At 50.6% G+C, this 26,738-nt stretch overlaps 1 protein-coding gene across 4 annotated transcripts in view; it reads right to left on the reverse strand.

The window, feature by feature from the left end:
• Window positions 1–4,713: 4,713 nt before the first annotated feature.
• Window positions 4,714–26,738, reverse strand: part of CGNL1 (cingulin like 1) — a 153,339-nt gene continuing 131,314 nt past the window's right edge. For all 4 annotated transcript variants that reach the window (XM_036843360.1, XM_036843361.1, XM_036843362.1 and 1 more), the window contains 7 exons: window positions 26,412–26,573; window positions 23,381–23,470; window positions 11,967–12,050; window positions 10,968–11,092; window positions 9,403–9,511; window positions 8,865–9,028; window positions 4,714–7,779 (listed from right to left, as the gene is read on the reverse strand). In XM_036843360.1, coding sequence (XP_036699255.1) covers window positions 7,644–7,779; window positions 8,865–9,028; window positions 9,403–9,511; window positions 10,968–11,092; window positions 11,967–12,050; window positions 23,381–23,470; window positions 26,412–26,573 — 870 coding nt within the window. In that variant the 3' untranslated portion in view covers window positions 4,714–7,643. The remainder of the gene's footprint in view (window positions 7,780–8,864; window positions 9,029–9,402; window positions 9,512–10,967; window positions 11,093–11,966; window positions 12,051–23,380; window positions 23,471–26,411; window positions 26,574–26,738) is intronic.

The following is a 26,738-nucleotide window of genomic DNA, read 5'->3' on the forward strand; positions in this document are numbered from 1 at the left end:
CTAGGGGAGGCCAGTTCCGTTTTCTAGTTCATTATCTAAACGCCAGGATACATCTGCCCAGGGAGAGTGGACAGGGACACGGACTATCTCCTTCTGGAGGCGCCAGGAGCCCCGGAGGGACCCTGTCACCCATCTTTTTCAGATCCTGTTTCCTCGCCTAGCTCTGCAGGGAGCACTGTGCCTGTCTCCAAAGAACCCCATATTCACTCCCAGGGATAGGCCGGGAACGACTGGCACCTGATGAAAGGCAAGGCGGCCAATCCCAGGGATGGACCAAGCAAACCAAGGAGCTGGACTGGCAGGCTTACCAGCCTGGCCCTTTCAAAGGCAGGGCATTTAACTAGTGACACCTGGTTTACCTTACGCTCCAAGTCCTTTCCAGGAAACAAGCCTGTCCTGGAAGGGCCAGAAGGCCGGAGGCAGTTGGAACGAGGTTAGCCGGGCCGGCAGCCTGCAGCTGGCGGGAGGGGGCTTGCAGAGAGGAGAGGGCGGGCCGGCTGCTTTCCCTTCTTGCAGGCCTCATAGTCCAAGTGCAAACCTGTGATCCAGAGGCCAGGCCCTGTGACCGCCGACAAACCTCCCAGCCCTTGTGCCTAACTGTCCTCAGCTGAGGGGGTCGGTGGTAGCTGTTCTAGAGGGGCAGCGAGGGGGAAGGGCCAAGGTGTGGGGACACTGACTGTAAGAGCAGCAGACGGGACTTCATCCCAGCCCCACTGTTGACTAGCCGGTGACTTAAGACAAATGACGTCTCGCTCTGTACATGTTCCCTAACATGTGAAAGGGGGTAACACTACCTACCTTGCAGGATGCAGATTAAATCAGATAAAGATCCCTGGCCCACAGGAGTCTGCCCAAGTGCAGCTGCTACCCTGTTGAGGGATTTTAGATGTTAAGAATCATTCCCACTGCCCCCAAATAAGGTCCATCCACAGGGCAAAACTTACCGGTCTTTGTGCAGTCCCTGGGTAGGGCTCAGAAGGAATGCCCTCCGTCTGGTACATGGATGGCGAGGCGGGTACCTATCACCTCTCCCATCCGGCATACATAACCCCCACCCCAACGGACACCCCAAGTTAAGGAGGCGGGGAGTCAGCTTTCACAGCTGAGTCCTTCCACTCCGGGGCCTTGGCTGGGCAGAGGGGTCCCCTTCCTTCAAGATGACCTGCACACAGCTCTCAGGCCTGAAGCTGGCTGTGCCCCGCAGACCTTCTCCCTCCCTGCACAAAGGTCGGACCCTGCCCACTGGCAGGGCTCCAGAGCCCAGGCCCACCCAGCGTAGCAGAAACACGTGCCACCTCCACAAGGCAGTCCACTGCTGTCCAGGGTTTCCAGACTCCAGCCCGACCACCCCCTACTCTTCAACGAGCTACTCTGGGGTGAGGGGTTTTATTAGCGACCACAGTCAATGGTGTCCCACTGAGGACAACTTACTGATTTCAGGGTGCAAGTGCAGTTTTGAATTTAAGACTAATATGAAAGGTGCATTACACAAGAAGATTATTACGGTCACATACCATTCTAGAGGAAGGTTCTCATCCCAAAGCCTCCTGGGGGTTGGGAAGGTCAACGTTCCCTGAGACTCACCCAAACCCAGGGACTTGCTGACGCTGCCCACGTGCACCTTCCACACAGGGAGATGGTGGGGTGGCCCGAAGGTCACCCACCAGATCAGGCCCAGATAAGTCAGGTTAGCGCGGCACCAAGGGGGCATCAATGGCAAAACGAGAGATCCAAAGATCACAGTAGCCAACGGCTCTCCATCTCTCCTACATACTCCTTCTAGATTAATCTTCATTTAACACACTTCTAATGACACTATTCTCCATCTCAGAAATAGTTAATAGGTATCCCTGGCCTAGAGAATTAAAAACGTGTTGCCCTAGCATCGAAAGTTCTTCATAATATGGCCCCCAAAATACCTATATGCTTGAAAAGACTAGAGATCTACTCAAGTTATCACAAGAAAACATTTCAAAGGATTCTCACAGATCAACTGAGAGTTGTCAGAAAACAAGAAAGCTCTAAAACTCAACCACTCTTTCTTTCTGTGTCTCTGCTTCTCTTTTCAGTTTCCCTTCTCTTTATTGCCCTGCTTCCTCTGGTTATTCAGTTTCCATTCCCTCATAGTCTCAGCTAGCACAGTATGACCACTCCCAATACCTTCTAAGCCTTGGCAACCCTCAGCACTTCCTTGCAGTTCCAGTCTGTGGCTTCAGAAGTTAACTTTGATTTCTCTGTGCCTTTGATTAAAGCACTCAGAGTGGAGGCAGGCAGCAGGCTGTTGAGTTGCACAGACACTCACACGTGAAGGGGAGAGCTGAAGGACGAAGAACCAGGAGGACTTGGGAGGCCCTAACACGGGATCAAATGGAAGACCCTCGTCCTCCAGGGCAGTGGGTGTGGGTGGGAGGCAGCAGAGCTCCTTAGCGCCGAGTGTGAACTCCAGACGCAGACCCAGACTCCAGTCCTGGCTCTTCCATGGGCTGCCACGTGCCCTGGGGAAGGTTAGTAACTCCCTCTGCCTCTGTCACGAGCACCTGCTCAGCGCGTGGTCAGAGGAATCAAGTGAGTCGATACATGTGAGGGTTTACAACAATGCCCAATATACGGCAGTAAGTGCTCAACACACTTAGCTATTGAATTGTACGTGGAAAACCAGGGGAAACCGGCGGCACTGGCTATAGGCAGAGGGCTAGCAAAGCCCAAGGGCAGACAAATTTGGTGTGCCATAAATATGCGAAGGACTTAATATTTGTATCTAATTTCCACTTAGCTTGATAATCATTTTTGTAATCACACTGTAAGCTCATAAAGGTCCTAGACAGGGCCTTAAACCTTGTATCTGCAACAGCACCGGGCCCATGTTGGCAGGTTCTGCTCCTGGGCTGGCTACTTACTCCACCTGTGACCTTTGGGAAAATGCCCAGCCTCCCCAAGCCTCAGATTCCTTACCTGAAAACATTTCTGCCTTTCTTGTAAAACTGTTTAATTTTGTTTACCCAGAAGATCTCTGGAATCACGTGCCCCATCCCCGGGGCGTTGTTGACAACTGTTGTGAGACCAAGTGAGATTCCTCAAGGTAGGAAACTTGCAAAGCTCCCGCCACAGAATAGGTGTCATTGTTGAATGTCTCCTGGAAGGGCACTGCACCCTTTCCAGCTTTACCAAACCCGGCATGGGCCACACACTCAAATCTTGCTCTGCAGATGGAGACAGGCTGGGTCTCAGGTCATACACGTGAACATCCACGATGACTTTCAGTGCAGGTCTGAGAGCAGGACCAAGTCTCAAAGCCTGGAATTTCTGGATTTGAGGCTGTTCAGCTGCTGATAGGAACTTGCTGTCGAGTCATTTTCTCCTGTCATTTGAAAGTTTAGAACAGAAAACTTTCTGACTGATGACTATCTTCCTACAAAGACAGGATCGCTGAAACCATCCACAAGTTCAAAGAAGGAATGTCGAGAATGTGGGGGAAGGAGCTAGCTGCAGGCCTGGAAGGACTTTTTCCCTTTGGCTCCGAGCTCCTGAGTCACTTCCCTCCCACAGGCGCAGGGGACAGGTAACCTCTCAGATCTCTTACTCTCACCACAAAGACCCTGGCACAGGGGCCAAAGAGGCTTAAATACAGTTTCAAAAGCAACTAGTACCAAAAGGGTGTCTTTTACTTACAAATGATAAAATTACACCCCCCAAAATCCTGACCTTTCTTTAAAAAAAAAAAAAAGCAAACAATTTATGCAAAGACTTTGAGGACTTATTAAAATTAGAAAATCTCATCTATATTTGAGAAGCTCTGTTCAGTCAGAATAAAGGGAGTCAAGGGCTGCAGGATAGCTGGATGGGCCAGATGTTTACATCACCGGGGGCGTTGAGGGGGCAGTGGGCAGAGCGCCGGGCAGGAAGCAGGAGCCCCCTGCGGCGGCCGAAAGGGTTTAATGAAGAAATGCCCTGGAGGGCGGCAGTGTTGGGGGAACCCACCAGGGTTGCCGAGGGGCGCAGAGGAACAGCAGCAGGCCGCCCTGACCACCTTTAGAACCAGAGACACAAGGAGGAGGTATGGTCGCCCAAGTCCTGTGAATCCTTTGCAGTCCTGTCCGGCTGCATCACCGCTGGAAACGCTGCACAAAAGGGGGGTGACAACAGAAAAATGCTGACCTCCACCTGCTCCCACGAGCTGACCCCGACCAGCGTCGTCATCAGTCATGCGGGGAACCCAGGGCCTTCAGGGATCGGCCTCCAGAGGACAGGGCGGAGAATGGACCATGAGCAGGGTAGGTCCCTTCCACGCGCAAGTGACTCCTGTTTCATATAAAACGGAGGCCATGGTACCTGCTGTTAGCCTGCCATAGATCAAGTGAGATTATGTGCTAACTGTGATTGCAGGAGAACCCATTTCAGTTTTGGAACAAGGAAAAAACAGGGGGTGCCTGTTTATTCTCAGTTATCAACACATTTCCCCTTTTGCCATTTTCTGGAAATGGGCAGTCTGGATTTCTCAGAACATCATAACCATCCAGGGACATTAATCCTCTCAGTGTGCCCCTCACCCCCTCCCCACCCTTCTATTTCAGACACGGGCCCCAGCCTGGAACGCCCCAAGTTCCCCTACCTTGGGTAGCTTCCAGCCATTCACCTGGGTTGTTTCTTGGCAGACACGGAGCCAAGCTCTGGAGAAAACAAGGGAGTCGAAATAACGGGAGTCAAGATTCCTGCTGGGTGATACCGTTTATTGGAAGGCAAACTCGCTTTCTCCAGGAGTTCACTTACATGGAGGTAGCTGCCTAAGAATGTCTCTTCCCGGTGACAAACCTAGGCAATCAAACCATACCCGAAAGCAGAAACCCAACAAAATAAGCCTATCGACATTGTCGGATGACACTCAGAAGCAGGAAAAAAAATTATAAAGCTATATGATGATTGTCTCTTCAGCACTGCATTTGGCCACATACTTGTTTATTAAATAAAATACTTTTTTTTCTTTTTAAACTAGCTAAAGAAAATACTCTCGAGTGGGGTTAGTTCTTAAAGCAACAAACAGAAAAAAATATATATGTGTACATAATAAAATCAAAGAATGACAGCGTGTCCGAGCTGGCAAGGACCTTGAGCTCTGGTCCTCAATCATTCCGTGTCATCTGCCGCTCTGAGTGCAGGCCTGTCAAGGTCACCATGGTAAGATGAGCTGGGACTTGAAAACATCTCTCTTCTCAGCTCCCAGGCTCGTGTTCCTCCCATCCTGGTGCACTGCATGCAACCAGCTCACCGCCAGCCCCGTTACAGCGTAGGAGGGCGCATTTGTTGACATTTGTAACGCCCCAGTTTTAGGGTAAAGATGCAGATCTTCTGAATGCTGAGCTCTGTTCTCTTTTCACAGGCAGTTTGTTCCTTGCAGTCTGCCTCATGGCTACCGGAAGGAACTGGCCAGGATGAGAGGCAGACACTTTCTCACAAACCAAGACAGATGCTGACTCGCTCCCAAAGTTCTTGGGCCCCCAACTTTTCCCATCTCTAATCTGTAGTGATGAGCGGGCGGAAGCATTGCTGGGCAGGCTTCTTGGCAAACACCTAATGGTGGTGGAAGCAGCGGGGAACTCAACAACATATGAGAGTCGAAGAACCCCTGTGGGTTCCAGTGAGCCAGTCAACCAACCACAGGCTTGCTGCCTCCCCAGGAGGACAGAGGGCCTCCGGCGCTAGGTTTGAAGGGGCTCAGCCTCTGTGTTCGTTGGTGTGACTGTTGTCTATCACCCCCTCTCCCCTGACGGTGCTCCAGGAAGGGAGGGATTTTGATCCACTTTATTCACTGCTGTGTTCCCAGTGCCAAAGACTGGGATATCATGGATGTCCAATAAATATATGCTAAACGAATGAACGGCTAAAGGGAGGAATCTCTCCATACTCCAAATAAGCAAGCAGAGGCAAGAAGCACTCCACCCAGCAGAGGTAGAAGAGGGCGTGGCTCTTCTGCTCTGGGGGCCTCACCCATGGTGGCGGGGGTGGGGGGGGTTGCGACGACACCTACCCATAAATGGGGCTGATCACTCTGAGTCCTGCTGGGTGGGCTCTGTGACCTGGGGTAGGTAGGGCACTGAGATTCCCTGCTCCCTGTGGCAACTGTCAGGGAGCGCTGGGGTCACAGGCCTCTTACCTACCAGGATATGTGGGGACACTGTGAGGTAGCTGAACACTCACTCACATGCACACAACTCGAAGGCTTCCCTCCCTGGCCACGGCCCTGACCAGCTGTGACTGGACCTGGCCTCTGTGTGTGCCTAGGGACCATCACAGTGGAGGTGACACCAGGAAGGCCAAGAGGAAGTGCCGGGATACCCAGCACCCTCCCAGTGCCACCCTGAAATTCCATCCCAGCAACGTGGCCTTGCCCAGACCTCACCCAGTCCCAGTTACCTCCTGCCTGGTGCCGGCCGCTGTCCCTCTGTCCCAGAAGTCAGGATTCTTCCAGTTTGTACAGACATGCCTCTGTCTGACTTCTGCTTCCTTCCTCCCTTTCCTGACATAAACCTGAGATCCTGTTCAACCTGCCTCTTGCCTACACATCCCCCCAGCTTTCAAGAACTTCCTCCTCTTCCACCTCCTCCTTCCTACCCACGCTCACACACACCTGCTTATCTCCTCTCCCTTCTTCCTGTCCCCATGCCCTTACTGCACAGCACCTGCCTCTTCCTCAAGCCTAAGTCCGCGAACCTTGCTCCCAAGCCCTCGCAGTCCCCACCCGGCAACCACCCCGTCCAGGGACGGAGAGAGTGTAGTTTGGAGGCGGGAGGAAAGGACCAAAAAGACACGACGGGAGGGCTCCACCCCCGCCCCCAGAAACCAACATCATTTGTCAAAAACCGTACGTACATGTCTGCCCACTCCACCTGTGCAAAAGAAACTGCAGCTGGTGACTGGTATTGGTCTCAGCATGGTTCAAAAATTTTAACAAAATTCTAGATAAAATAAGCAACCAAGGACCACGGATACAAGTGACCTCTGACTTTCCCTCCCCCTCCATCAACAAGTTCTTTACCAAGACCACTTGAACTTCTCTTCTTAGGATTAACTGGCCCTTATCACCACGACAATTCCTTTTTCCAACTCCGATGCCCAGAGTGGTCTTTACCTTCTCCCTCTTGCCTCTGCTCAGTAATACTTAAAAATCTAGTAGCTTTGTATTTTTAAAAATAATACTCAATAGAGATGTGTGAACTTTACAAACAAGCCACCCCACGAAGCCTCTGCAACATTCCAAAACGGAACAGCAGCAGCGGTCTGTGAGAAGGTCTGATTTAAAATATGTACAGCCTACGCATCCTCCCCTCCCCTTCGCAATGGCTATTAAATAGGAACTAGCATTTGGCCCCTTTTTCTTGACGGGGCCGCGGAGGGCAGAGAGGAGCAGCAATGCAGATGGCGCTGCAGACAGCTGTGCAGAACGGGGGCTCCATCCTGCCAAGTGGCTGCAGGCGTCTCAACGCATCCCCTGCAATAGCTGCTGTCTAAGCTAGCAGAGCTGTGCGGCCATAGAGATCCTAGGAGGACGTGACGTCGCAGGGAGGAATTATCTGGTCCGCGAAGAGGAGGTGACGGCGCTCCCTTCCCCGCCTCCCGCTGCGGGGGGCTGCAGGCCCCTGGACGTGGGCTCAGATCTGGCTGGCGGCGGTGCTGTCCTTGGGGAAGGCGTAGCTCAGCGGCGCCTCATAGAGGCTCCCCCCATCCGTGCTGAGGTCGTCGTCGTCGTCGCCGTCGTCCAGCACTTTGCTTGGCAGCTTCTTAAGTCTGCAAAACGACAGGCGGCATGTTTCCTGGCCCTGGACCGGGGCTCACCTCCGATCTGGAGGCGAAGGGGTTCTAGGCGCCTGTCTCTCCACCCCAGCGAGTGGCGTATAAGCACAAGAACTTAACTCGTCTGCACCTGCCAGTTCCTGCAGCAACAGGGAGCAAACTGCCCACCTGAGAGCACGGGAGGCTGCTGCTGACAGGGTGGGCTGGGAGGGCTGGGGCAAGGTCAACAGCACTGATTTTCCCTTCTGCCTCAAGCTCCAATATGGCTCAGCGGGGTGCTGCCATAAATCCCATCTTAATTTAAAATCTTATCATCTTGTTCACCACGGGTTGTGTGCATTAATTTTTATTTTTTTTTAATATTGCATCTTGATTATTGAGATTTTTGGTGCCCCCTTAAATTTTGCCCCCGAATGCCAGCCTGGGGCTGGGTTCTCGATAGACGTGCCCTGTTGACAGGATTCTCAACAGGCTCCAGTCTTCTGGGCATTTATAAGAGAACTACCTGGGCAGCCAGCAAAAAGCCCCAGGTCACAGTCGGCCTCCAAGAAAGGCCCAGCTCCATGAACGGGTGTGAACTTAAACTCACTCCCTCACTCCAATGCCCCAGGCAGTGACCCTGAGGCAGGGAAAGCAACCCCCCACCTAATGCCTCCCATCCTTAGGGCCGTGGCAGGGGAGCTCAAGAGAGCAGCTCTCTCCGGAGACCAGGTTTGGGATACCCTAGTCCTCCTGAGAACACAAGCCACAGCTTTATCTCATTTCTCCCTAACCCAGGAGTCCTAAGGGCTGGTCCAGGAGCTGCTCCCTACACGGTGGTGTGAACTAGTCTGACCTGCTCTGAGCCTCAGGACGACAGGGACGATACCTGCCCGGCTGACACCGGGGCAATGGTATGAGGATGACACATGTGACACCCTGAGTGGATACAGCCACTCTCACCCCTAGGATGGGATGACCCCAAAGGTGACAACAAGGGATCAGCTTGACACAAAGGAGTGGGAGCGCTCTGAAAGCATCGGGCTCCCCTCAAATGTCAGGGCCACCACGGCCCCGGGGGGGTCGCCACACTTGCCCACCTTAAGTCCTTCTTCATGGAATTTAGCTGCCCCTGCAGCTGCTCGTTCACGTCCATCTGTTCCTCCAGCTCCCTCTGCAGCTTCTTCTTAGAACTTTCCAGTCTGTCTATTTCCTCCTCAGCCTCCTCCACCTGTCGCTTCATTGCTTTCAAGCGCAAGCTCAGCTGCAGTGGGAAGGCAGGCTGTGAGCCGGCGGGTCGCCCGGCCCAGCACTGAGAGGCCGGTGGTCCAGCCCCCTTCTCTCCAAGCAACCAAGGTACGGCAAAGGGGGCAACCAGCCTCATGGGAAAGTGGAGATGAGACTCTTAAGACAGAAAATTCTACTTTTTAAAAGCCAAGTTCAGGGTCTGAAGTTTGCTGAAATCCCCTACTAAAGTGGGCTCCAAAGGCCCCATTCCATGATGTAAGGGGTGGAGTGGAAAGGGCGGACTCAGTCCACTCAACTTCACCGCCTGCCTGCCCGCCGAGGCCTCCCCTCCCTCTCGCTTCCCCAGCCCGAGACATTAAATCTCAAACGAACTCGCAGAGGGTCCCGCACCTGGTCCTTCTGATCCGTCAGCGACAGGTGCTCGTCGTCTACCTGCATCACTAGCTCTTTCACCTTCCGCTCCAGCCGGCGGTTGCTGAGCTGGAGGCTGGCCCGGTCCCTGGAAGAGCGGGGGAAGCAGAACAGGGGACCGTCTCAGCCCAGCCCCACAGGAGGCCAGCCCAGGGCTGTCTGGTAGACGCAGGGTCAGGGAGACTCACAGGTGTACAGCAGGACAGCGCTGCTCATTGGACAGATGAGGAAACAGGGGCTCTGAGAGGGGGAGGGACTTTGCCCAAGGCTGCAGAGCCAGAGAGAGGCTGAGCTGGAGCCAGACCTGCCCTGAGTTCTCCCAGTCCTGGGCTTTACTTGGTAAGGCAGTGAGTCATAGACTGCCAGGCTGTGAATGTTTGGAGTTTACTCCAGGCTGCCCTGGAGTAAAAAGGCCCAGTCCCAAAAGTCTTACTGAAAATGGAAAATGTAAAGTGCTCTATGCACACACACCCACACTGCTTCTAGGAAGGTGAGGGGCCATGAGTAAGAACTGAGGCTGGGGGCTTCCCTGGTGGCACAGTGGTTAAGAATCTGCCTGCCAAGGCAGGGGACGCGGGTTCGAGCCCTGGTCTGGGAAGATCCCACATGCCGTGGAGCAACTAAGCCCGTGTGCCACAACTACTGAGCCCGTGAGCCACAACTACTGAGTCCACACTCTAGAGCCCACGTGCCACAACTACTGAGCCCGTGCTCTGGAGCCCACGAGCCACAACTACTGAGCCCATGCTCTAGAGCCCATGAGCCACAACTACTGAGCCCTCGCTCTAGAGCCCGCAAGCCACGACTACTGAACCTGCGTGCCACAACTGCTGAAGCCCGCGCACCTAGAGCCCCTGTTCCGCAACAAGAGAGGCCACCACAACAAGAGAGGCCACCGTGACGAGAAGCTGGTGCGCCACGGCGAGGAGTGGTCCCCGCTCGCCGCAATTAGAGAAAGCCCGCACACAGCAGCGGAGACCCAATGCAGCCAAAAATAAAAATAAATTAAAAAAAAAAAAAAAAAAAGAACTGAGGCTGGTCAAGCTTAACCCGGTACTGGCCCTCAGGCTGTGGTCTGAGAACAAGTTGTTGAGAATCACATGTAGTCATCTGATCCTGTGTCCCTTCCACCCACATGCCCATCTCTGACAGACGGCCACTCAGCCTCTGCTTGAATATACCTGGCCCCCCAGAGCAGAGACAGCCCCCTTACCTCTATTCCAGCTCCAACTCAGTAGCTTACAAGGCAGCCTGTCCTATTTAAGGCATGGGGAAAGGAGCAGCTAAGAACTGAGCAGTGGGGAGTCCCAAGTTTTAGTCCTGCTACATCAATATTCTGCCAGGCTACCTTCCTCAAGTCATTTACTTTGGTGGGTCTCAGTTTTCTCATCTATAAAATGGAAACAATTTTCCAGCAAGGTTGTACTTGCTCTGCCTTCCTCACAGGCTTTCGAGGATGGGAAGAGATACAAGTGTGAAAGCACTTTGTAATGTGATGCCCACTGCCCACCAGGGCCTCTGCACCACGGCTGAGCCCGGCTCACCTCTCCTCGCTCTCCAGACGGTCCTCCAGCTCTGCGATCCTGGCCTCCATCTGCACCACCAGCCCCTCTTTGCTGGACCTGTAGGAACCTTCCAGGTGGATAATCCGGCTCTTTAAGTCCTTGTTCTGGAATTAGACAGGGAGGCCGTGAGGGGCTGTGTCTGCCGCACCCTCTGTGCAGAGCAGAGCAGAACACAGGTTGGGGCAGTGTTTGGTCGGTGACTGAGGTAAGCCTGCTTTCCACCTTAGGATGTGTGGCCCCAGGAGACCTGGGGATGTATCCAGGGAAAAGCTTTGCACTCATGTCCTGGCAAGCCAAAAGAAGAGATTCTATCACATTGCTTATAAGCCTGAGTGAAATCTTTGCATGTCCTAAGACTACTGGATGTCAGACAAATGAGGCTGACCTTGGCCTTTTACAAAACCTATTGGGGTGGGGGACTTCCCTGGAGGTCCAGTGGTTAAGACTCTAGGTTTCCATTGCAGGGGGTGTGGGTTTGAGCCCTGGTCGGGGAACTAAGATCCCACGTGCTATGCGGCACGGCCAAAATAAATAAATAAATAAACCTATTGGGGCGGGACAGGAGAAATAGGCTCCTTCAGCAATATCATACATCATACTCGGTGAAGAACATACATGAATGGCATGTAAAAGAAATAGTGATTCAAGTAAGGTTTGTTAGCAACTGCTGCATCTGAGGACACTGGTTCTTTATTATTCTCCTTTCATTCGAATTTAGCCCTCTTTAGGATCTAGAAACAACACTTGCAATTCTACCTCTCCCCAGCTGCTAAACTTACAAGCACACTTAATATTGTGGGAATAACCTCTCTGGAAAAGGCCTTAGAAACACCTGTACCTCTCAGGTGAGTTACTCTGCAGAGTTCTTCGGGGTTCTGTGCAAAGAAGGCTCAACCAAGGGGCTCTAATCCAAAGCCATGGGCGGCGGGGGGTGGGGGGGGAGGGAAGGGAAGGGTTCATGGGGCCAGCTGCCCTCACCTGTCTCTCCAGGGAAATCTTGTCACACTCTAAGTCTTGCTTCACGGCTCGCTCCTGAAGTAGCTCGTTCCGCATCTGCTCCATCTACACCACACAGTGCAAAAGCCCAGAGGTTAGAGGGGGTGTTCCTATAGCCTTTGTGCTGAAATGGTTCGCAGGTATGAATTCCAACAACCAACTCAGCTCCTCTTGATGACGGGGGCCTCCTACCTTCTCCTCTTGAATACTGGAGCTGTCCCTTAGATATTCTTGAGTTCTCAACGATTGCAACAATAATGATACAAATACCAATAATAGTCAAAGTTAACCCTGCCGTTATGGGTTGAATCGTGTCCCCTCCAAAAAGATATATTAAAGTCCTAACCCGTAGAACCTCAGATGTGACCTTATTTGGAAATAGGATCTCCACAGAGGGAATCAAGTTAAACTGAGGTCATTAGGGCGGGCTCGAATCCAGTATGACCGGTGTCCTTATAAAAAGGGGAAGATTGAATGCAGAGACAGACATGCACAGAGGCAAGACAGACACACAGGGAGAATGCCACGTGAAGACGGAGGATTGGAGTGAGGCATCTACAAGTGAAGGAGCACCAAAGATTGCCGGCAAACTACCAGAAGCTAGGAAGAAGCAAGCAAGGATTCTCCTACAGGTCTGGAGGGAGTACGACCCTGCTGACACTTTGCTTTCAGGCTTTTGGCCTCCAGAACTTGAGACAACACATTTTTGTTGTTCTAGGCCACCTAGTTTACGGTACTGATACTTTGTTACAGCAGCCCTCGGGAACCGCTACACCTGCTCAGCACTCCACCTGTACTATCCTACGACATCCCCACCACAAGCCTGTGACGCAGGTAATACCATCTCTGCTGAGGACGTCAGGGCTTGGAGAAGTTAATCAACTTGGATCATGACCAACCATCCCAGCCTGCCCAGGACTGAGGATGTGCTCAGGCCATGTGACTCTGAACGCTAAAACTGAGGGAGTCCCAGGCAAACTGGGATGAGTCAGTCACCCAACCTGCCAGGGATCTACACAAGTAGTAACAGGGGAAGCTGGTGTTCCCCTGCGTGCTGGCTGCTACATTACAAGTCTGAGCTTCAGCAAAGGCTTCTGCAGTCAGCATATCTCAGATGCTGCTGGATTTCTCCCTTCTTATGCCAAAAACAGAAGTCAGCAAGAACACTCCAGGTGTCCTGCCAAAGGCTAAGCCTCACCAAGGATTTCTTCTATATTAATAGGAAATGAGCCTAGCTGAGCGGCATCTGGAAAAGAAACCCTGTCGCTTGCCTATCGGTATCTACATTCCCCATCCCCAGTGGGCCGTAGCAACAGTGAAATGCGCTTCAGAGGCAGAGGCCCCAGACCCTGTTCCCAGGACCGTCCAGCAGAGGGCAGCCTGAAGAAGCCCAGAGAACTAAGAAGGTGAGCCAGGAAAATAAAACTGCCTGTTCCTTCTTAAGGCCGGGGGTGTGCACACAGGAGTCCCTGGATGCCTGGGGAGCACGTGTAACAGTCTCGCCCTGACCAGCCTTGACTTGGATTTTCACTGCCTGTACAAGCACCCCCGTGAGTAAAACATAAGCTCACCCCCTTCCCTGCCATCCACCTGGAGTGCAAGACCTGAGGAATAACGAGAGGAGACGCCACCACGATGGGCTAGGCTTGCATCTCCCACTGTCCCGACCACAGCGTATGCATGGAATGACAAGCAGAGTGGTGTGGCTGGCCCAGACTGGGTGACAGGGAGTGGTAAGGAACGGGGCTGGCGATGGGCAGGGCTGGGACGTGGAGAGCTCGGTACCCCAGGAGGAAGCCGAGACCCTGCCCACAGAGGAGGGTGAACTTGTGCGGTCCAAAAAAAAAAAAGTTCACAGTTTTGCATTTCTGACTGGCAGGCTTCTAAGTCACAGGGGTTCCGAATTTTACAGCAGAGTACACTGAGGTCCAGGGCAGTGACCCACACATCGGGAGGGAGCGGGATCAGAACACAGGCCGTGCCTACTCATGGCCCACTCCCTCACCTGCTCTGGCTCTCTAGACTAACTCAGTGAAAAGGCTTCGAAAAGACTTAGGGTCTACATACAGCTGTCACGTAACAACCAAGATCCGGGAGGCAGCTGGTCTCCTTAGGGCATCCTTGTACGCAGCAGGGGAAAACATGCCAGCCGTGCACAGGTCAGCAGGCAGAGCACATAAAACTCCTCCCTCAGCTCCACGCCCCCGCCTGGCCCCGGGCCCTGGAGAATCACATGCTGCCAAGAGGGCCCTGGACAATTCCTCTAGCTGCTCTAGGAGCACCAGGTCCACGGGTAATGAATGCAGCCTCACAGCCCTGCTCCGAGCACGGCTGTGAACCAGCCAACAGCCCTACAGAGGTCGCCAGCACGACTGGGCCACGGGACCACGATGTGCCTCCTGGGGGAAACTGTTCTGTTCACGCCCGCTGGGCAGAGGCCAGGACCTCACTGAGGACACGGTTAAACTTTCACCGCGATGGGAAGCAATTACACAGACAGGGAGCAATGGCCCAGCTTCTCTTCCTGGCTCTGCATCCACCTGCATGTGACCTTGGTCGCCTCACCTCTGGGATGTGGACTCCTCATTTCTAAACAAGGAAGCTGAACAAGGCGGCCTGTAGGCCCTTGGAGCTGGCCTACAATGCAGTGAAGGCACATTCGGTGCGTCCCGCCCGCCGTGCGGCGCTGTGCGGCCCTCTTTCTAAGGCCCCGTCTCCATCTTTCAGCTACAGTAGCCATTCCATGTCTCCAGACCTTTAGGGGCGTCCCCAGAAAAGACCCACTCAGCCAGGGTGAGAGCGAGTGTGTGTTTGTGAACACATATGTTTGTGTGCCGGGGGAGGGGTGGTCTTGGAATGATGGGGTGGGCCACGCATTCGTTCAGACTGTATTATCAGCCCTAGGCTGGACATCGTGACAGTACCTGACCTCATTATAGGCTCGTGGGGGGACAAATGAACAAGCCCTGTCCCTGTGGTCAGAGTCACTGCAATGGGGAAGGACAGCATGCTGGCACGGGGTGCACGGCAGTGGTCACAGCCCAGACTGGGAGGGTCAAGGAAATTCTCCAGAGCAAGAGACGCTGAGCTGAGATCTGAGAGCTGAGTGGGAGGTCAGAGTCAGGCAGGGCGGGGACGGGGCAGGAGAGGAAGTGCAGCTCTCCTAGCCAGGGACCACTAATGAGAAAAGGCAGGAGTTAAGAAAGAGGAAGGGAGCGCTGGAAGAATCGAGAGCACTGAGGTGGACACGCGGGGAGGCAAGGGGACGGGTTAAGAGCTCAGGTGGCGAGGTAGACAGGGAGCAGTCACACGGGGCCCGTTATGATATTGTGACCACAGCGAACATCTGCATTGCACTTAACAAAAGTAAGTCTGGAGCATTTTTATAGCGTTATCTCATTTCATCCTCACCACCACCTGATGAGGCAGGTACTATGAACATCCCTAGGTACCCCTAGAGTCCAGGGGAGTTTGCAGATACAGGTGTGGAGACTGGGTGGTACCAGCTGAAGCCACAGGACAAAAGAGCTCACCAAGGAGAAGTGCATGAAGAATGAGGAGGCTCCAGAACCGTGCCCTGGGAAGGCCTCCCCGCTCCGCTTCGTTAGGGGAGGTATGGAGAAAACCAGGACACTGACCTGCTGCAAAGGCCCCGAAGGGCGAGGACAGAGGAAAATGCATCTAGGTTGGCCAGGAAGATGGCTCTGGGAGGCTCAGCAGAGAAGGGAGAGACAGGGAAGCCCCTCTTCTCTAGAACCGCAGCGTGACAGATGACAGCTCTGACCCGAGGGCTGAGGAGCTCAAGTAAGGGGTTTGCAAGACACATGCCCACAGCTGTTAGCAGACCGAGGGGGAGAATCACCGGGGAGGAAACAGTTACAGGTGATGGACTGTAGCGGGACGGGAGTGTGACAGGAGACTGTCCGGTGAGGGAGGGAGGGAGGGATGCAGGCCCACACTGGGGGCAGCACGGGAGTGGGAGAGAGCCCAGGAGAGGGACGGTAAGCCAGGGCTCAGGTGGGGAGGCTCCTGTAGCTGGGAGGCCCAGGACGGAGCAGGAAGGGAAGGGAGATGATTTCCCCAAAAGTTGAAGGGATAAGGAAGACCTGGAGGCTTGTCGAGAGAGAGGAAGAGAGAAAGAGAGAAATTTAGTTGCTGGCGGGGTGTGAGGCCAAAACCCACCAGAAGACAATAAAAGGCCGTGGGGGCAGAGGCCAGGGGCTCGTTGCAGCTGTACAGCAACTGCGTGAGGAGCCACTCAGTGACTTCCACAGCTGTGCTCCAGGCCTGGGGAAGGAGGAGGGAAATAGAAAGAACCGAGAGCCCCTGGCGACAGGTGCGGAGTGACTATGAGTGTCCACGCCTGAGCCTGTTAATCCTCCCGGGACTCTCTGAGGCAGACGTTACCACCCCCATCTTCCAGCTGGGAGGTTCGGGACTGGTGGGCATTCCCTTCTCTGCCAACCTCCCAGGTCCCTCAGTGAAGGGCAAAACCTAGAAGTAGGAGGAGTTCTGGGGGGGCCTTTGGAGCCTAAAAGGAAGAAGCACCTCCAGTGGCATGAGGCAGAGAAGCACTGTGGAGGGACTTAAAGATTGCCAAGGGGTCCACGGCACCGGGCCCGGGCTGGGGTTCAGGACAAACTTAAAGAAGCGGCCACCGGCCAAAGACTTGCTCTCTCAGGGCTACTGACTGGAAATTCTGGATCCTGCCAGGAAATGAGCCTCCCAGTACAGAGGGGCACTCAGGAAGCAGCATCCCGGAGGTCTCCGCAGGTTCAAGACCTCCCAGGAGCGCCCCAGGCCAGTGTGAGTCTCCAAAGGAAAAACAAAGCAAAACAGTAATTATTTATACCCCACCACATCCCCTCAAAAGATGGCTATTAAAATGGAAGTGTAAAATAAATCAGAGTGAAGAACAGGAAGGAACAAATGTGAGACCATAAAACTTAACAGTTACTGTCACCGGACAGTCAATTTTCCTTCAGTCTTTTGGCAAACATGATAGGCTTCCTTCAGTTCTTCAGAAAGGAGAGCCAGACACTGAATTCTAAAATAAATACACCAGCTGTACAACTGAAACTAACACAACATTGTTAATCAACTATACTCCAATATAAAATAAAAACTTAAAAAATAAATTAAGTGTGAAATAAACAAATTAAAAAAAAAAAAAAAAACCATGCAGAGCCGTACACAAGGAATACCATGTGGTGTTATGAACAATACCCCCAAGGATGGGTTTCACCATAAACCCCAAGTGTTTCAGTCGAGTTCCTCAATACTGTGATCCCCAGGAATGGCCCCGTGACTCATGAATATTCCAAATCAGATTCTTCTCATCCTGAGCCCACACTGGGAACAAAAAAAAAAAAAAGAGAGAGAGAGAGAAATGGCCTCTGGCTTAGCCAGTTTCCTCCTTTGGACCAGGGAAGTAAATCTGAGGCTGAGAAAACATTTCTTTATGTAAGCTTAGCGCTTTACGTTGCTGTTTACCCTTCAACTATATTAAATAGACCAAACAAAAACTTTCCAGTCGAATTAAAAACAGAAGGGGAGCTGAAGGCAACAGTTATCACAGCTGGATTGAAAGAATGCTAAACCCTGAGCATGTTGATCGGAAATAACAGTATCAGATTCCAGTGGGTTTATGTCAGAGGCACCCGTGACCTGAGCCAGCTCTCAGGATGAGAAGCAGCTGCCTTCCGGGTTAATGAAAAGCCAGAGATATGTATGATCGCGAATAATAATATTTAACCCCATCACCTGTGTTTACTATTGGGCTGTAAAGGGGATGGTGAGCACACACTCTTGGCTAGTACTAAAAAGGATACTCAGTCACAAGAAAGGAAAATTATGATTAACCAACTGTACACACTGGGTTTTTTAGTAGTCTTTACAATAGGAGGCAGTTCTGAGACCAGGAATATTTTAATTAAAGAAGAAAAAAAAAAAAAGAAAGAAAGAAAGAAAGAAATCCCATGCTGATCTTTCACGTGCTGACTGCAAAGCAGCCTCACTTCCCAGGCTCATATTCTGGTGGTTGCATCCCCCTGGTACAGACTGAGGAGCAGGTGTGAGCCAGCCAGCCGGGAGCAGTTCCTGAAAAGGACTGCAGAAGTCTGCAACTTTATCCACTGGGATTTACCCTGCAGTTGCCAAGGCAACAGGGCAGCTCTCGAATTGGTACTTTTCCTCTTGCCTGCTGGCTGCCTGGGTTGAACAAATGGTCTTTCCACTGGGCTGGGTTATCCTGGCCTCCGTGGCCAAGAGAACACCTCTCCATCTCAGGCCAGATCTACTGTTAACTGTAGGCACTCAGCCACCAGCAGTCACACAGCAGTGCCCAAGGAGCTAGAACGTCAGCCTGTGGGACACACTGAAAACACCAGGCTGGGCCATCTGAATTCTGGACTCAGGAGCAGGGTCAGGAGAGGATCAGGTGAAAATAAATCCTCACTCATATTAAGAGACACTGTGGCATTATTTTTAACTTGGGCACAGAGACCCAAACATTTGGGGCGTTTTTACCACCCTCACTGTCCGATGCTGGGATGATGGGAACAGGTGGGAGGTGGTGGGCTTTGGGCTCCACACTTCTTACAAGCCTCGAGATCCTAAGCAGCCACTTAGCCTCGTGAGCCCTGAAAACAACAAGAGAAAGCATGCAAGGCACAGGCACAGCGCCCAGCACCTGGAGAACCCTCAGTAAGGACGGCAAATATCGTAAAGGGAAACACGGTTTTAGAGGAAGGAGAGGAAAAAGGATTTCTCTGGATTTAAACAGACCAAAAGCCAGTAAAGCACCCACTACTTTATTCAAATTTCCTTCAACTTTAAGAATATCCTGGGGGGGGTGGGATGAACTGGGAGACTGGGATTGACATACACACACTACTATGTATAAAACAGATAACTAATGAGAACCTACTGTACAGCACAGGGAACTCTACTCAGGGCTCTGTGGTGACCTAAATGGGAAGGAAATCCAAAAAAGAGGGGATATATGTATACATATAGCTGGTTCACTTTGCTGTACAGCAGAAACTAACACAACACTGTAAAGCAACTATACTCCAATAAAAATTAATTAAAAAAAAAATATCCTGAGCATGTATCTAAAAGGAAGGCCTTAGAAGGGCTGGGAACTTACAAAGAATGTTGCCAGCATTTACTGAGCATCAGATGTTAAGCACGAGAAAGTGGAAACAAACACATGAAAAGGATAGAATGTTTGATCTCACAACCGCCTCTCCTGTCCTCTGCCCCTGGAAACAGCCCAACTGAGGCTTCATTCAGGCCCCCTTTCTCCTGCCCTTACTCCCGTCCCCTTCGAGAACGCTGTGTAAGCTTCACTGTTCTGCTCGATGACCTTCCAAGGCTCCCCATTGCCTTCAGGGTGCAGTCCTTTCAAAATCCCTCAACCTGCCTCTCCTGTTATTCCCTCACGGAAACCAGAAACCTAACCAAGCACAGCAGTCCATTCGTTGCTCCGGAAAATGCTAAATAGACCCTACCTCCCAATCCTTGTTCACACCCTCCACCATATCTAGGATTCCTTTCCCATTCCTTACTTTGTCTAAATCTTACCCTTTCTGCAAAGCCAGCTCCGGGCCAGCCTTCCCCTAAGAACTCCCACAGTCACCCTCGCTATCATGGTCTTTCCCTCCTTAGCTGCCTGACTCTTTCACTGGGCATTTAGTACCCACTGCTTTTTCTTTTTCTTTCTTTCTTTTTTTTTTAATTAATTAATTGATTTTATTTTATTTTTGGCTGTGTTGGGTCTTCGTTTCTGCGCAAGGGCTTTCTCTAGTTGCGGCCAGTGGGGGCCATTCTTCGTCGCGATGCGCGGGCCTCTCACTATCGCGGCCTCTCTTGTTGCGGAGCACAGGCTCCAGACGCGCAGGCTCAGTAGTTGTGGCTCACGGGCCTAGTCGCTCCGCGGCATGTGGGATCCTCCCAGACCAGGGCTCGAACCCGTGTCCCCTGCACTGGCAGGCAGATTCTCAACCACTGCGCCACCAGGGAAGCCCACCCACTGCTTTTTCTTGATAGTTACCCATTGTTTAGGCAAGCCTCTGCTCCTCAAACCAACCACAGTGCCTGCCTTGGTCAGCTGTGCACCCTGGCTGGATCACAGGTGATGCTGGGCCTCGGCTCGCTCATCCACTGCACAGAAAGTCTGGGGAAATGAACCTGGAGGTCCTTGCCAGATCTAAGAGTCTGTAAACGGGGTAGGCCATTCACTAAAATTACCGGAAAACCTCTTTTTCTAGTTTTCCCACCTAAGCCCTGTCACTCAGACTAGGAAAATGAATGGGAGATGTTCAGAGGATGCAAAAAAAAAAAAAAAAAAAAAGATTTAGACAGGGAGCTTGTGAGCACACAGAGATTGAGAGAAGAGCTGCAACCTTTGACTTTTTAATTTAAAGAGACCAAGATCCAAAACATAAAGCTCCCCACGCCTTCCCTCTTCAGTGCAGTTTGCAGCACATCCAGAGCGGATGCTATAAATCAGGTTGGAGATGACAGACAGGCACCATTTCCTGCTCCTTAAGAGACATCTCCTGTGAGGAGGTGTCATAGGGCAGCATTTGAGGGGGCGGAGGAGAAAGGGTCTTAGGTTTAGAAGTTTCCCATTTCTCTGATTCTGGCAGGAAGGCGGCCGGTACATCCCTAGAAGTTAACCTAAGTGAACTGAAACAACTTCAGAATCAAGGCCCACCTGTCTACACTCAGAGCCCTTTCTTGAACCTTTACTTTAAGAGGCAAGAAGCAAGTCTCAGACTGACCTTGACTTTGAGTGAGAAGTAAATGCTTTCCTGTAAGGCGGGTATATTTGACAAACCCATTTCTCTACCCTTCCTCACAAATCCAAAGGCAGCACATGCCAGAAGAGAGCACTCCATCAGGAGACCCCACTTTATCTCAGGGGTTTGTTTTGTTTTATTGTTTTAGTAATTCCTACCTCAGTTTGAACACGATGCTCAATTTCTCCGCTTTTAACAGACACCAGGCTTTACCCTCCCTACCCCAGAGAGTGCAGTGAGAACGAAGAAAAGTGACGAGGAAAATAGAACAAATATAGCAAAAAGGCTAGAGACATTTGTGAAACCCATCTTTTCAGGCACATAAACTCAGACACAGGGAGGGAATGACAGAGTTAAAGGGCGACTCGGACACAATTTTATAAAACCTTCTCACAGCATTTCAATGTTAGAATTCAGAAAAGACTTCAGAAATCTCCTGGACAAACAGCCTCCTTTGCATAGATCTTAGAGGCTGTGCTCAGAGGGGCGGAGACTTTCCTGGAGCTACATGGGGTCGGTGCAGGAGGCTGGACAAGGGATTCTTTCCCAGAGAACAAGTACGTCCCCTCTACTACTTCCTCCCTGGGCTTACTTTAGGTTCTCAGCTCAGTGAAAATATTTTCAACCTTGACCAGATCGCAGAGAGCAGTTCTATTACCCACAAATCCTGCTGAGAGAAAGGAGAAGAGGCCCAAACCAAACAGACCTAAGTGACGGGCCTCCTTAGTGTTGGGCCATCAGCAGACCCAAGGGAGGCAACCATCTCTGGTTCAGTTTGTCTGTGTTTTGTTTCGGGTCTGGAAGGCTGTTTTAACTGTCTGTTGATTGATAGGATGACATACTTCCCCACCACTCTTCCTTGCCTAAGTTGCAAGAAGCATTAGCAAAACAAATTCAGGGCCACTTCTCACGTCATCACCAACGCTTAGCAGATCCTGAAGAGCCCTGTGGTAAGGGGGGTGCCTTAGCCAGGCCGGCAGGAACTTGTAACAAAGCAGCTTCTATACCAGCAGGAGAACTGAGAAAATGCAGACTTTACTAAGAACTATGAGGTCTCAAATGTCAAGGTTGGGCTCTCCACCCGAACTTCAGGTTTCCGTGAAGGTCTTTCTCTAAACTTTTGCAGCTCAGGTCAGGTGGGCTGCCACCCCGCCAGAGGAATGATACTAGCACAGTGAATAGGACTGAAATATGTAGGCAGAACCCAAGTTCAGTGCGAGGGTGGATGGAGCCTCCGCTTGGAGTTTCCTTCACTCTCAGGAGCAAAGGAGCACCAGTATCTTACCTGTTTGCAAAGAAGCTGTCAATAGGGAAGCAGAGGCAGATGGAAAAGAAGCCAGGGATTCACCTTCAACTTTGAACAGGGGCTACCAGCCTAGAATGGCATTGTCCCTAAGCGCTGGGACCTCCAGTTCTTGGTCATCCCAAGGTGAGGGAAAGGTGGTACGTGTGAATAAGGAGAAGCGTGACCAGAGGAAAGCGGGAAGATTCCATATTAATTTTGTATTAATTTGTATTTCAGACTTTTAATTTAAATCCTTCATACAGATAATTTCCTAAATTATACTCAGCACCATCCAAGGCTTTTAGGTTTTGTTTGCGTTGTTTAATTAAGAAAGTGCCCAAAGCAAATCAAAAGGTGAAGAGCTCTCTAAATGTCTAGTAAATGTACAGTTTTACTACCACCATTTTCAGGAGCTGGGCGTAAACATAAGTTGTCATTGAAAGTACGTCCCATCAGAGGTTTCTATAGGTATCCAAAGGTATCATGTACATAAGAGGCTGAGATTAGTGAATACAAACTCTCTGTAAAACCACCACTGAATGTTCTGAATCCTTTTCCCATAACATTTCCACATTTTTATCTGTCAAATGGTTTGGGCATGCAATGGGGACATGGTAACCAGCTAATGGTGTTACCACTTTCTAGTGATGTGACACCCCATCTCCAGGATATGACTTAGGCACTCTGAACTTTTTTTTTTTTTAATTAAAAAATGGAAACAAAGCCCAAAAACCTTGGGATTATCCCAAGTGTAGTTTGGGAAATCAGTTCCATTACGTACAATGTGAGGACAGTGTGAATTATCCCTGGTTGCCTCCCAGTGCTCCTATAAGGATCAAGTAAAAGTGAAACTCCTGTCATTTGAAAACTGCAAAAAGCACTCACTTGCAAGGTACCGTTACTGTACTATGGATGCCTCACAGGTGTATGTATTGCTAATTTGCTGGCAAAGTTCTTAAAGGAGAAGACTGCATCATATCATTTACTTCCCATGGCACTCATACAGTGGTAGCTACCAAATTTCATGACTGCTTGTTAAAGTAATGATTCTTAGAGCCTCAGCTCTAAAAGCACTTTGCCTATTGTGACTAATACATTGTTATACATGACCACTCTGGAAACTTCCACTCTATATGCTCCATGTTATATATTACACCTCCCTCTTAGTGACTGACCCCATCTTCCATCCTTTCCATAAGCCATGGACTTCCCCTCCCTCCTCCAGCTGAATCCTCAGGTTCAACCTCTCACATTTCCTTTTTCATGCAGGATGATCCACTCATCACTCAACTGTAGAACAGTACCTGTTCCCTGCTCCGAGTGATCCTCTCAGACAGCAAATCCGAGTTGTTTCGTTCTTCTTCCAGCTCCATCTCCAGTTGAGACACCTTGTCCTAAGAAAGAAGTCACAAACACAGCCTATTTAACTTGCACTGACCAAGTTTTTAGGAGCAGGGACTGCCCCGTGGAAGGACAACCCCAAGGGCAGATCAGAGCTGAACACCATGAATTAGAGTTTGGAGGAAAGATGTGCCTTTTTCTCATACTGTCCAAAGTACATCTTTTTAAAACTGTGTTTTATGGCTTTTATAATGTAAAATATAATTGTGCATCTAGAAAGTACATAAAAGGAGAAGAAAATATTACCCCAAACCCTAACAAGCACATGTTTCCTTCAAGCCTTTTTTTCCCTTATGAATCAGTTACTTTACAAATATCTACCTAAGCTTAACAGGTATCTGTTAAAAAACAATGTGGAAACCAAGATATCGTCCAAGGCACACTCCTCTAAATACTCTAAACTCAGGACAATGTTCTTCCTCTCTCCTGCTCAGGGTTTCCAAGACCCTCCCAGGAATACAGCCTAGAACAGCCTTTTGCATCTGCCTTTTTCTTCTAGGGAACCTCATATACTTAGCACCACACACTCCCAAATCCCCATCAGAGTAACATAAAGACAGTGCCAGCCCATTCTGCTAAACCGAATATTCACAGAAGAATAGTAATTTCTATCTTCCTCAGCCTTCCTAATTTAACATCACTGAGTGTTAAGAGAAAAGTACTTCAAAAGTAGCTTTGTGTACCAAAAAAAAAAAAAGAAAAGAGGCTTCGTACACAAACCACCCCACCTTGAACTGGGGGCTTGTGGGGTTTGTACATGTGTTTCTCCTGCCACCAGCCAACGTGTCATATGTCTGGATTAAGTCAGAGCCATGAGCCAGACACACTAAAAGCAATCAGCATTACGAGTTTCTATGTAAGCCTGCAGCATCTGTACATAAATATTGTCTCTGCGACTGTCAAAGTTGGCTGACAAGCCTCCGTATGCACCAAAAATAAAACAGAACTCGTGAATGACTAAATGTCTGTGAATGCCTTCCCTGTTGTGAGCGAAATCTACAGAGAACCCAGAAAGCTCTCTCCCAGGAGTCCAGAGTCCCAAAGACCAACTCAGAACAGCTGGGTCCTGCACCAAAGCTCCTTATTTGTTCAGTGGTTCCTGATCCCTCCAAGAACCCCTTATTTGTTCAGTGGTTCCTGACCCCTCCAAGGCCAGTGTCACTCAGAATCACCAAAGATCCACAAGTACCGCATTTACATACGACAGCCACCTGAGTTTCTGAGTTTACAGACAATGGCCTTTATTGAGAGAGCTCTTGAGTCTGAGAATTCATCTGTTAAGTGCTAGTAAAGGAACAAGCAAGATATTAGTCCCAGCAAGACAGTCCTGCCAGCCGCCGCTTAGGGAGGAAGCACCCTCGGGTGTGCCTCACAGGGATGGGGTCTTGAGAGCTGTTCATTTTATATGTTCATTTTAATGGAGAAATAGCTCAAATACTGCACAGGGGCAAATGAAGCTTAGCTATGCCATGGCTTCTACACCTTGAGTTAGTAAAAGGAAATGTTCTTTTTAGTCAGAATATTCTAGAAGGAGATGACCTGGCAACCCAAAGTTTGCCTAAAAGCACCTCTTCGCAGGGCTCTCTTCTTGCCTATAATCTGTACTGTACTGTACAGAACCCAGCAGGAGACTTCAGGGGGTCAGGCCAAGGGTCATTACGCCAAAGGTTCTCACGTCACTGCCTGACGAGGCCTTAGCTTGTGTTTAACCAGATTGTTTGGGTCCTAGAATAATCACTTCCTAGTTACCTGGGTTGACCTTAGTTTGCCTTAAAATGACCTCCCCTAATGAGATTAGAACCAGGACATCAGCAAAATACATGGCAATCTTGCAGGGGGTGGGGGGGTAGGGGGGGGTGGAGGCGGGGCACGACACCCTAACCAGGTAATTCTAAGCCTCTAAAAGGGCCCATCTAATAAAATCTTTAATGGTTGAACCATCACTCCCTAGATATAAACTGCTACTAAGTCTCGTGGAGGTTTTAAAAGTTATTTCTATTGATTTGCGAAGCTGAATCAGGAATTCCACTGATTTTAAATTCCAGCTCTCTCTCCCTGGCCTTGAGCGCTGTCTGACTTTTATCAAAACCTTGACAATGTTAACTTCTCCCGTAGGTCTGAGGCTGATTTTTATGTTTTCTCTAAATTCCATGGGGACGTGGGATGTGTGTGGGGGTAGGGGTGGGAGTTTCTGGTTTGGGGTTGGTTTTGTTCTTGAGGATCATTCTTTTTTGTAAGTCCAGCTGGACTGATGTTAAGGTTCTTCCTGCCCTTCTTGACAGGCTGTTCATACCCGGATTCTATTACTTGATTCACGTTTTTCTAACGTGTGGTGTTTTCATCTTGTGAACAGCTCACCCCAGCTGGTGACTCCACCAAGCACTTCCTGACAGACTGTCTTGGACTATGTATACATGGTGTGTCCAAAAGTGACCTGAGCCGGTTTACTGCCAGCTTTGGCAGAGCTGGATCATCTGTGAGGGAAAACGGGCCAGAATCAGGCAACAAAAGTGGAGCATGTGGTGCAACGAATGAGTGCTCGGTGTCCCTAGGACTTGGATGATTTGGATGCAAGGCTTAGCCCTTCTCTAGATTCACAGCAGCCTTGTCTCCTTTGTAGTTGGAAGCACCACCCAAAGCAACAAACAGATAAAGAACTATCTATGTCCCCTTATGCAAAATCACCTAACTTCCTTTGGACTCTTGTTTTGCTTCCTCTTCCAGACAATGACGACACTACAACTAAATTATTTCCATCATTCCTTCCAGCTCTGACGTCTTATGAGTCTACAAACTACCAGCTTCTTCCTGAAATCAAGAAATGACTTTACTGTCTTGCTGTTCAAGAGAAAAAAAGCCAAAGACTTCCCAAAGGCTGAGGCGTGCGCGGAAAGTCTGCCTCCCTCGAGCCCCACACCCACGCCGCCCACCAACCTCCAACTGCTTGATGAGTCGGCTTCGGTCATCCTTGAGGTGACTCTTGGCCTCCAGCTCGTACTCCAGGTCCTTGAGCGTCTGCTCCAGAAGCTGCCTTTTCGTGAGCGCTTCCTCCTGAGCCCTCTGGTAGTCCCGTAACTCTTCCTCCAACAGACGCGTCTGGAATGAGGAGGGGCTGGGGTGCTTATCTGGGCACGTCAGGAGCACAGAGATCTCGTCAGTGTGCAGGCTGACCCCGAAGGGGATCGGGCGGCCCCCACTCCACTGGGGTTCAGAAGCCCGTGAGCAAGGGCCACCTTCTTCTGGGCCTCAGTTTCCTCTTCT

The sequence above is a fragment of the Balaenoptera musculus genome, chromosome 2, assembly GCF_009873245.2.
Source record: "Balaenoptera musculus isolate JJ_BM4_2016_0621 chromosome 2, mBalMus1.pri.v3, whole genome shotgun sequence".
NCBI lineage: Eukaryota > Metazoa > Chordata > Mammalia > Artiodactyla > Balaenopteridae > Balaenoptera > Balaenoptera musculus.